An 11612-nucleotide genomic window follows, 5' to 3' on the forward strand; every position below is an offset into this window, starting at 1 on the left:
GAGTATCAAGATTTATGCAATTTGCACTTCTTTATTTTTTTCTGTAAATAAGTCTCTTACTTTGATAGAAACAACCAGGTACAAAAAAGGTCTATTCAAAAATTATTTATTTACAAGGAAAGTATATACAAGCTTATTTACACATTGTACCACACACAGCCATCAGTTATGCAACACAAAAACTCAGTGAATCAAACAGAGAGGAGACAGGCCATTAAATACATTAAACCAATTACAGCTGATGTTTAAAAAAAAATCATCAACATTGTTTTATTTCAGGTAACCTGTTGCTACTGGATTTTAACCAGAACATTGGGAAACTTGACTGTATCAAAGACTCTAACCCCAGTGGTTGTAAAACAATGCAAGCTGGTCTGTTTTGCTGCATCAATCCTCATGTTGGCTGAATTCAGAGGAATTAAAAAAAAACATCCAAAGGAAACCTGGGATGACGATACTGAAACAAATTCATACGACAAGGAAACTGTTGATCTACTTATTATAAATGAGCAGACATGTTGTTAAACGTAGAAAAGTGACCGCTGGGTGGAGTTTCTGTTCTTTCTGAACGAGTTTTGTTTAAGTGGACATGTGGGCTGGTTACAGTCAAAATTATAGGGAATTTTTAAAAAAATTCAGTGACTTATATCCTGTTTAATCTTAACAAAAAGCTTCACGTGTAATCAGAAATAAAGTGAGAGGAACATTTTCACTTCACCTTTTTTGGTACAGCTGAGCTCAGGCTGTCAGTGTGATGTAAACAAACAAGCGGCAGCCATTTTAGTCGTTTAGCACAAAGCTAATTTATCACAGAACAATGGAAAGAGCTTGAGGCAGAAACTGAGGTCCTCAAGCCTCCATATAGTGAGGAGACAACAGAAAGAAACGTGAGAGAGAAAGTCAAACAGAAAACTGCAGACTGCTGCCAACGCGGTTCCATGAATTATTTATGTTCATAGTTTGGTTTAATTTGGCTTCATCTTTGTCATCTAAATAAAAACATTGTAGAATCTGTTGCATTTTCATGCACAAGTTTAGAACATTTCACTTCTTCTTGACTTCTATATATGCTGAGTACTTGAGTTATTCCATTTGAACACTAGATGGCACTGTGCACGTGTAAGTTGATCTGTTCATTTCAATATAGAGAAACTGTTTAGCTTTTAAACTGGATGATCATGCGAATTATCTGGGATGATAACTGAAAAAGAAACAAGATGGATGAAGGTATCAGTCAGGGTGTGCTAGTTAAAACTCAATAAAGAGCGTAAAAAAAAAACAGTGAAGAATTTGTGATTTGACCTACTGCAGTGCCAACTGAGTTTTTGAGTACCTGTTTCTTTAAACATCTTCTGCAGAGACATTTACTGCCTGGAGACATGAAGGAAGAAATACTTTGTGTAGCTTGTGGGTCACAAGTTAATTTTGTGAATGTGAACCAAAGACCAGCATCACCGTGGCGACAGAAACAAAGTGAGTTAAACGTTTTCAGAATTTTACAGCGTGGAAACGAGCGGCGCTCCCTAACCTCACCTTTCCAGAAATGATTCACGCGTTAGGTCAGATGTTAAAAAACCTTGAGAGAAAATATATGTTCAAGTGTTGCCTACCATTAGACACACACACACACACACACACACACACACACAGTGTCTTTGTTTCAGTCTGAGTCGCTGCTGCTGCTGGACGAGTCTGTGGACATGGCCTCCACATCGTCCTCGTTCTCCTTGTTGTGACCCGGCGGCTCCAGGCCGAAGTCGTTTCCATGGTGAGGAGGGAGCATCCCCACTGAGACGTCTGAGGGCTGCCAGGGGTAGTGAGGCGTCAGCACGTCTGAGGAGAAACAACATCTGGTCATCTGAGGAAAAATTATGAGGCAGAAAATGTTTCTTATAGTAAAAAACTTATTGACTTAAATAAGCCGAAACGTCTGCTGCAGAGACATTGTAAAAAAAAAAAAAGAAGAGGGTGGAAATAGTTATGCAACACAGGAAAAAGATGAAGTGTGGGTATTTGGTCAGAACTACAGAGCAAGAAAGACAGCAAGCGAAAAAGAAAAGGAGGGAAGGAGGAAAGAAACAAAGGAAGGAAGAAAACAAGCAAGAAAAGAAAAGAAAAAAAGCAACACAGACAAGAAGAATGAAGGAAATAAAGCAAAGAAAAACAAAGAAAAGCCAAGAAAGGAAAGAAAGAAGGCAAGTAAAGAAAGGAAGCATGCCACCAAAAAAGAAAGCAAGCAAGGAGTGAAGGAAGCAAACAAAAAAAGGAAGAAAGGACTCAAGCAAAAAAGAAAAAAAGTGGAAAAAAGGCAACAAAAAAGGAAGAAAGCAAGAAAAAAAATAAGAGAAGGAAGTCTTAGACAACTGGATACCAAATTCAGTCTGGAGACATGTTTTCCATCTGGAATCTTAACTCCATATTTCTCCAGATTACATAGTAATCCTGTCACCATTGACCCATTTTGTCTGATTCTAACATCAGAACTGGTCTCCAGTTCTTCCTGTTCCTCCATGGTAAACTGACCGGGTAGCCGTCCTGCAGCCAGAGCGTCCCCAGGCAGATGTCCGTTCATCCCGTTGGACGACAGGTTGGCCATGTGTCCCAGCATCCCGCTGCGCATCTCCAGGTCAGTAGGGTACGGTCTGCGCGGGTCACCTGCGGTGCGGCGTTCCCGTTAGCAGCTCGAAGTAGCAGAACAGGCACACCAAACTGACCAAAAGGAGACGGCGGCGCTTACCTGGCACCCAGTTGAGCGGCGCGCACACGGCGTTACTGGCGCTGATTCGGTGAGCGTACTTGATGATTTCTTCGGAAGATATGCTTCCTGCGTTGAACAAGAATGTATGCGGAGTTCATGAAGAGAGGGGAGAAAAGTAATTAAAAAACTTAAAATGGTAAATGTTCACTGAAAACTGCATTTTCTCACCTTTTCTGGCCTTCTCGATGGATTTCAGCTTCTCTTTAGCCTGGTAAACAGCCGTGGCCTTTGGGAAAAAACACAAAACAATAAAATACAAAATTAAACACGGCATGTAAGAGAGTCTGCACAAGGAACGCTAAATTAACAGTTAAATCATGCTGCATTACTCATTGCAAATAAATGTCATAGTTTTAGCTAAAGTCCAGCCGTATAAGAGTGGAGGAAACAGTCACTGTCAGTTCTACCGTCATGTTGTTATTAAAGGGGCAGTACTGTGTTTTCCTACCATACAGTGTTATTTTACAGCACAATCAAGTAACTATCTTACCTTCAGTTGTTGTAAAAATGCAAAATTAAATATATCAAATGTGACAAAGAAATTTGACTTCATAATTTAACTCCTTGAAATTGGGCCTCTGTCTCTTTAAGAAGCTCCTGCTCTTTGTGAAACTCCACTTTCAGGATGTCATCACAACACGGCTCCTCAATTAACCCGTCAACAACGTTTTTACCAGCGTTTCAATGAGCAGTAGCTCCTATAATGAGCTCAGTAGATAGTACAGATCCACCAGGTGTTTGCTAATTGCTGCTGGCTAGTCTGAAGGAGCTGAGTGGAGGAGACATGATCTGTGAGGGGGCAGCTTGGAAACTGCAGCTCTAAGGAGGAGCTTCGTCCTTGAAAGCGGAGCTAGGTCCACCAAGGCGTTTTGCTCAGATGAATGGTTGCCATGGAGATGAAAGGATTTCTCAAACATACACGAAAGAATCAAGTATTTTTGATGAAAGAACAACAACAGAACACAAGCTAAAGCTCAACAATGGGGCAGTAGATAAAACTGCCCCTTTAACAGCAAAGTAAGGACAAAGTTACTGCTTCTGACCAGAATGTGTTCGGCCTCCTTCAGCTGTTTCTGCAGCTGCTGGATGTCGCTGTCTCTCTTCTCCACCTCCTTCTCCAGCAGCTGCATCTCCTGGTGGACTTTCCCCTGCTGCTGCGCCACCTCCATCAGCTCCTGGAACTCCTTGTCCCTCTGCACAAGCAGCTCTAAGATCTGGGGACAGAGCGTACCCTCTTTAAATACGACCTATGCCATAAACTCAGAAACAATGAGTCAATAACTGGAAAAAAAAAATCATAGTTGATAAAAAGACACCTGGGTAACCAGATACTTAATTTAGTGTGTTGTGTAAACAGTGAATGGAAGGAGCTGGAAGCCTCACTTCTCTGCACATATTTACTCTTTTATTTACTTTATTCCTTCATTACTGTAAGATAATTTGGCTGCACTGCATTAATGTAGCTGGTGAAACATAAGAACTCTGAGACACATTCTTTGCTGTTCACACATTTTCGATTAGTCAGCAAAAGCGTCACCCTAAAAAAATAGAACAGAAATAGTTATTTTCTATCAACAGCCAACGCTAAGACATCAAATTTGTATCACTCTTGAACTGGGGACATAATTTTGGTTTAAAATGTCCCACTAGCATCCTTTTATATTGCAGAGATGTATATAACTCTGACTGCTCTCTCTTACGTCCAAAGTGAGACACATCCTCTCGTGTGACGTGGTCAACAGTTTTTCTCCGTTACCTGCGTGTCTTCTCCTGGCTGTGGGAGTTTCTGACTTCTGGACAGAGCCAGCATCTCTATCAGCTCCCTGAAATAAAAGCAGTCGAAGATAACCTATCAAGAGTACGCAGACTCCAGCAAACACCCGCTGCAGTTTATTCTTCACGTTTACGAAACCATGGACAGATTATTATACAGCAGGGTTAAGTGTTTAAGCGACCAGAAGTCGCTAAATTGTGACTTTTAATCACTTCTGCAATAGAAAGCCCGGTAAAGATGGTCTGACCCACCGAGCGATTAGCCCTTGGTGGTTTCTTCCAATTTGAAGGGAATGAAAAATAAAAACAACATGGAACGAAACAAATTAACAAAATTAAAAAGTTCAAATTTACCGGGATAAAACCTCTAGATCATCCAGAACAGAAAGAAGACGCTCCTTCGTTGATTTCTCCGCTAACGCCGCCATGGTTGCAACCCTCTCGTCGACGACAGGATGTGACGTAGATAAATTAATTCTCTTCACTCAAATGAGTGCCCTCTATAGGTAATAAGAGGGTACTACAGAAAGCTGCTCCTCGCTCTTCATAGTACAGTGAACAACCCCTTCTGGCGACGACGATGAATTTCATTTTCATTATTAAGAATGTTATTTTGGCGACGAAGAGTGATGTTACTGGCGTCTCACAGTAGGTTAAAGTGGTGCCTCTATAAAATGTTACCAGATATCCAAAAAAAATCTTCGTGGATATTAGTCACATGACACAGATTGCCGTCAGTAAAAGCAATAACCTCCTGAGCCAATTAGAGGCAAGTGACCGTATATTCTCCATTTCATGCAGGCCTTTAAATGAAGACATGGACTGAAAATTCTCTTTTCATCCTGCATTGTGATGCTCGTCCATTTAAGAAAGGATAACCCATCTGTAATGGATTTTTTTTTTTTTTTTTTTACCTGCAAGACAGAAAATGATTAGTGATCAAATGATCGCAGAAGGCCTACATTCAAGGACTCTGTTCAGGCGGTCATTGACGTCAATCTGTGACGTGGGATTCGGGGTTTGAGTTTGCCATCCGAGGATCACGTCACCAACGACCAGCTGAGCATATCTGGTCCAGGTGACTCACAGATCTTATTTCCTACAGTATTTGAATGTATTTTTTAATTTTTTAGTCTTAAAGTTTAATTATTTTCAAAGCGAAGCATCTAAATTAAAATAAGTCATTAACAGCTTATACATTATAAAAATATAAGGTTATACATTTTATAAGCTAGAAGAATATTATGGTTTTTGTTTTTACAAATATTGACAAGGAAACGAAAAGACAAAGTGACTAAGTTATCACAGATGACCTGCATTCAAAGACCGTATATAAATACTGTGAAGATTTAAATATCTATTTCTACATATTTTCATTACATCTATATCACATGTCGCATGACAAGGAAAGGTCTAGTCACATGACACAGATTGCCATGAGTAAAAACAGTGACCAGCTGAGCCAGAGTCCACACATCCTCCTTTTCATACAGGCCTTTAAATAAAGACCCGGACTAAAAATTCTCTTTTCATCCCACACTGTGATGCTCGTAAATTAAGGAAGGATAACCTATATTTAATGGCTTTTTTTTTTCTTTTACAAGTATTTACCTGCAAGACAAAAAATGATTAGTGACCAAATGGCCACAGAAGGCCTACATTCAAGGACTCTGTTCAGGCGGTCATTGCCTTGTTGTTTCTCCCCAGGTAAAATAAATAAAAACGATGAACTGATTTGTTTTCTATCACTAGAGTCAAATGTTCCTTTTCAGGATTTTGAATTAGTCCATATTGGATGTAAAAATGAATTAATTAACAACTAAATCTGAGCAGAGTTCAAAACCTGGAATTTGGATCAAATTGATGAATGAAAGATGAAACCAAATCTGCCCTGGTTGTGAATGGATGAAAGGTTTTCTCTTGTTTAAAACCAGGATCCTGGTTCCAATGTAGGTTGGAACCAAAACAAATGTGGACCTAAAATGTTCTTTTCTCTCCCATCATCCACCAAAGACCAAGTTCTGATCCAGAANCCAATCAAACGGGTCCGACTCGTCCTGGACGCCATCAGAAGCAGCATTTTAACTGGCTGTGCAGCGACTTCATGACAGGAGACGATTCAGGGTTCAACTCTTCTTGAAGGAAAAACTACTGAGTCCTTCCAGCTGCAGAGACAACGGAGGATAAAACTGAGACCAAATGTGGTCCAGAGCAGCAGAACCTCAGCATGGTTCACTGAAGGAAAAGGAAAAAGGAGCATCTGAAAAATTACTAGAGGAAAAAAGGATTTGGTGAAAAAGCTTCTCATGTTCTGAGTCACTGATCAAAACATCAATTCATATTTATAAATTACATGATGATGACAGAAATTTTTATTTCACAAACATTTCACCTCCCAGAAAAATTCATCATCCCTGTTCGTCCCTGAACCTTTGAATAAAAACCATTTTGAGGCTTTTCTTATAACACGTCCTGCTTGGACTTCGCTTCAACTCTGAGTTTGTTCCAAATCTTCACACCAATCACTGAGACACACATTATTTTCATCGTTGTTCCAACAGGTGAAGTTCTGAAGTTGAGGCTTTCTCTATAGTCATATCCACTCACTCTGTGTGTAACAAGTTTTGATTATTTTCTGGTGATAGTTTGTTTCTAACTTTGTACATAAACTGTGCAGTTTGAAACTACCAAACTACTAGGAGCTAAAAAAATCTTTAAATTGTTGGTCTGACATTAAAAATCAATCTTATGAACTATTTGAATGGCTCTTTTCTGTAATGTTCATAATGGTTGATGTGAAGTTAGCATTAGCGAGAACTCCAATACTTCTAGCTATTTTAGATTGCAAATATTTAATCTGAGGTTTCCAAAAGATCTGATTATGAATCAAAACTGCCAAAAAGTGAATTTCAGTCACTCTCTCCACATTCACATGATCAATTATTTGTAAATCACTATGCTATTTACAAATAACATTAACTTGGTTTTATCTACATTTAGTGATAATTAATCTCAAACAATTTACATAACTCTAAATTAATTTCTATCAAAAGTTACTGTACATTTACACTTGTAAATAAATGTTTGTATTGTTTGTAAATAAAACACAATTAAATATTTTGGAAACCTTACATATATCATTTATGTATAAAATAAACATATTTGGTTCCAGCACTGAGCCCTGGGGAACACCACAAACATTGCCAAAGCATGAGGAATGGAAATCACCCATTTGCACAAATTGTTGCCTGTTGCTGAGGAAACTTTTCATCCATTGCAAAACTCCTCCTCTTAAACTATAGCGCTCGAGTTTCTTGATGAGTATTTTATGATCAATTGTATAAATGCTTTTTTTAAGTCAATAAATACCCTAACAGCAGGTTTCTTTGTGTCTAGTGAACAGGCAGCTCCTTCTGTTATTGAAGAACTTCCATTGCTGTGGATCTTTGTGACCTAAATCCAAACCGACTCTCAGTGAGTTGTTGGTGTTTATGAACAAATCTATCAAACCTGGCAACAAATATTATTTCCAAAATTTGTAACTTTAAATATAAAAGTTTGGAGGAAATGTTGGTATTTTAAAGAGTAAATGAAATTAATTAATATAAATAACCTACTGTCAGAATAATAAAATAAGGTAAATGTATTTATAAATCAGTTTCTCTCTAAATAAAATGTATAAATTGTAACAGAAACTGTAGATGTGTGTCTGGTGAATTTTAGTCTAAAACAAGTTTGTTCTTCATTCAGTGAAGTTCCTCTCAGCGAGTCGAGGAGCCAGAAAATTTACTGAAGTCAGAGTAAAAATACTTCAAAATAAAAGTACTCAGGAAAAGTACAGCTTAGTAAAAAAATACTCCTAAAGGCTCATTTTTACAAAAGATTACTGGAGTAAAAGTAACTGAGTAAATGTAACTCTGCTGAGAAACTGACTTCAGATCCATCTGGACCAGAACCAGAATTTGACTCTAAAGAAGACCAAGAATCCTGATGCATGCTGGGAGTTTTCCTGTCTATCAGAACCAGAACCTTCCAGAAACTCAACAATCATCTTTGCTTCCAGAGGTCAGAGGTCAAACTGTGACTGGTTCTGCTGGGTGGAACCAGAACAGAACCAGAACCAGAAGCTCCTGCTGGAGAATCTATCAGTTTGAATGTGTTGAATGAATATAAAATACAAATTTCACTCTTTGAATGGAAACAATGACTTCAATGAACTTTTTGTAATATTCTAATTTTTTGACCAGCATCTGTGGTTTTGTAAACAATTTGCTGAACAGAATGTTATTAAAAACTTTATTGGTCATTAAACAGACAGCAACCCACATTACATTAGAATAAATATAAAAACAAACAAGAACCAATCAGCACATTATCCCAGTGATTCTCTGAGGTCTGAATAAATCAGTAAATCTCAGTAAAGAGCCTGATGTGACACATTGAGTCCTAAAGGTCTCTAGAAAACTGAAAACATGAAATATGGAGTTAAAAAAGTAAAAACCAAAACAAACTGAGGAATATTAAAGCTGAGGATCAATGAATATGATGCAAAACTTCATTATTTAAAGATTTTTAGAATGACTATAATAAGATAGCAATGTAAATTAAATCTTTTTTTTTCCAGATAAATGTTGGATGTTCTTGAAAACTGCTCTAAGATCAGAGTTTCTGTGGGACATCCAGTTCTAAACTGGTTAAAATGGTTTCTGTGATGGAAGCTGAAGTTTCTCTGCAGTTTCCAGTAAAGCATCTTTTTATCTGTGGAGCTTTGAGGAACATTTTCCCGTCAACAGAAGAAGCAGCAGAGAAAAGAGGTTTGAAGTGTCTTTATGATTCAAAGCTGAACTGAAAATGATTCCCTTGTTTCCATCTCAGACCATTTCTGGTTCCAGGATGAAAATGAATCAGAGAAAAAAGATCAACTTTCCAGTTGAATCCAGTTCAGATCAAAACTCCATGAAGCCTCTAAATCAGTGTTTTTCAACCTTTTTTGGCCCAGCGCCCCCCTAGCCTTTATCCAGGTCCCTCCCCGCCTCCACCAAAGAATTTGCAGGCTATTTTGCACTGACTGTTATTTTATCATTAATATTACTATTGTATATTATAGTATAAACATCTACACTATTGTAGATGTTTTGATTTTTATGCCTGTTTCTGTATTTATCATCAAAAATAATTTCCCAGAGAACAAAAAACTCATGGGAATAGAAATTATTTTCAGGTGTCTACAAAAAATGCAATGAACATTCACTTTAAAATCGGTAGGTCTAACAGCAGCCAATCAATGGGAAAAAAATATTCTGGTTCTTTGTCATTTTCTAGTTGTTAAATATTCCCCAAAATGACCAGATAAAAGATGTTCAACATGCCAGTTTAAACTTTGAACTATTTGCAAAACGACTGAGCTCTGCAATATCAAAACCTGGATAGAACTGTAACTACATTAATCATAGCTCTTCTTCTCTTCAGTGTTTCTGGTGGTGCAGCTCTGTGCTGCCTTCAGGAGAATGGGACATCAGAGTATCATCCATACTCTTCACCCACATGGCATTTACTGTGCAAACTAGAGCTTTCAGTGGAAAAAATAAAGTTCCTTTTAATGCCATACAAATATGAGACAAACATGGATTATATCTTTATATAGACTATTGATTATAGATTAATAGTTTTACTGGACAGAAATGACAAAGAACAAATCTGGTTCTTAATCAAATCCTAATGAGTCAAACTGAAAGTGTCATGGAGTCGTCAGCCTCATGACATTAACACTGACATGAAAAATAATATTGAAGAAATAAATTAAACACATAAATAAGTGATAAGTTATTTACTGTTATGGTCTGTAAGTTATATTTATTCTCAATACTAGATGTGGTCTCAACAAACCCATGGCACTTCAACAATATTATTTTACTTTTTATCTGGAAATAGTGTCTGTTTATTCTTGCCATACAGTCCTCTTATTGATCGAAAGGTCTTGCCATACCAGTTTATTCTTCTGTATTTACTAGTTTCTTAGTTTATTCTTGCATTTTGTTCTTCATTCATTTCCATTTAGTTTCCTTTGATTAGCATTATCCTCTCTTGGTTTATTGCTATGTCCACTTTAGTTTCTTTCCTGTTGCTAGATTTATTTTATCATTTATTGACGCTCACCATCAGTAATCTTCACTCATCACCTGCTGCGCTGCCCAATAGTCACGATGTGTTTCACATCATGTGTTGATTTTTCACTGTTCAGCGTCGGATTCTCTGTTTTTATGCCATAATTCACATCTAGTTTGTCGCTCCGGTTTATCTCCCGCTTCTCCTGTTTCAGAGTTTTGTGTAATGTGCGTGTCGTTTGTTTTTTTTACCCCCTAAGGTGCGCAGCGGTCAGGAAGCATATCGATGGGGAAAAGGCAGACTTACATAAACATTTAAAACAATGGAAACAATTTCGGTATTCTGATTATTGAAATTTAAAAGTGCTGTGTTGTTCCATCACCCCCGTTTCACACCGAACCTGTTAAAATGAACACTCTCTGTCATGGTGTCACCATGGAGGGATTTCTTTATTTAAATAGGTTCAAAGTGATGGTATCGTGATTTTAGTAATTACATGTTTATAAGAGCGATTTTCTGTTGTCCTTCCACGGAAGCGAGCAGCATCCAGACGGAAATAAAACACGTTTTAATATAAGCTGCTGCTTAACATGATCATAGAACTGCAGAAACATATGTACAAAAATACCAGACAACGTGAATCACAGCAACGTCATCAGCCGGTGAGACGCTGAACTGATACAGTAAAGCTACTAGCAGGAGCGGAGCTGCGCCAAGAAGCTACAAACACTGAAGAGAAGAAGAAGAGCTGCCATTGATACCGTTGCAGCCAAGCATGATTTAATGTTACACAATACAGTTTTAGGAAGTTGCTCAAAGTCTAAACTGGTATTGTTGTGCATATAAGGTGTAAAGTTTACCTTCGACCAGACGCCCCCCAAAGGAATCCCAGCGCCCCCTGCCATCCTCTGAACGTCCCCGGGGGGCGGTACCGCCCACTTTGAATGGAACCCAGTTTGAATCGGATCTTTATTGA

General features: G+C 38.1%; 1 protein-coding gene across 3 annotated transcripts; it reads right to left on the bottom strand.

Moving 5' to 3' along the window:
* Positions 1-90: 90 nt before the first annotated feature.
* On the bottom strand, positions 91-5014 carry med4 (mediator complex subunit 4). Of its 3 annotated transcripts, none has more exons than XM_016666082.1 (7): positions 4886-5011; positions 4515-4581; positions 3802-3972; positions 2927-2984; positions 2738-2824; positions 2524-2655; positions 91-1858 (listed from the first exon to the last, which is right to left on the bottom strand). In XM_016666082.1, exons 1-7 carry the CDS (start codon positions 4957-4959, stop codon positions 1596-1598), a joined length of 852 nt encoding a protein of 283 aa, XP_016521568.1. In that variant the 5' UTR covers positions 4960-5011; the 3' UTR covers positions 91-1595. The 3 variants fall into 3 exon arrangements, with proteins under 3 accessions (XP_016521568.1, XP_007542159.1, XP_016521569.1); XM_007542097.2 differs by having other exon boundaries at positions 91-1833; positions 4886-5007; XM_016666083.1 differs by lacking the exon at positions 91-1858 and adding an exon at positions 1881-2023 and having other exon boundaries at positions 4886-5014.
* Between the last annotated feature and the right edge of the window lie 6598 nt (positions 5015-11612).

The sequence above is a fragment of the Poecilia formosa genome, unplaced genomic scaffold (assembly GCF_000485575.1).
Source record: "Poecilia formosa unplaced genomic scaffold, Poecilia_formosa-5.1.2 Scaffold657, whole genome shotgun sequence".
Classification (NCBI taxonomy): domain Eukaryota; kingdom Metazoa; phylum Chordata; class Actinopteri; order Cyprinodontiformes; family Poeciliidae; genus Poecilia; species Poecilia formosa.

Excerpts from the sequence above, each read along its gene's own strand:
- med4 (XM_016666082.1), bottom strand. The coding sequence starts at position 4,959 with ATGGCGGCGTTAGCGGAGAAATCAACGAAGGAGCGTCTTCTTTCTGTT. Across the intron at positions 4,582-4,885 it reads GATCTAGAGGTTTTATCCCG|GGAGCTGATAGAGATGCTGG; the intron begins GTAAATTTGAAC and ends CTTTTATTTCAG. Across the intron at positions 2,985-3,801 it reads AGGAGGCCGAACACATTCTG|GCCACGGCTGTTTACCAGGC; the intron begins GTCAGAAGCAGT and ends TTTTTCCCAAAG.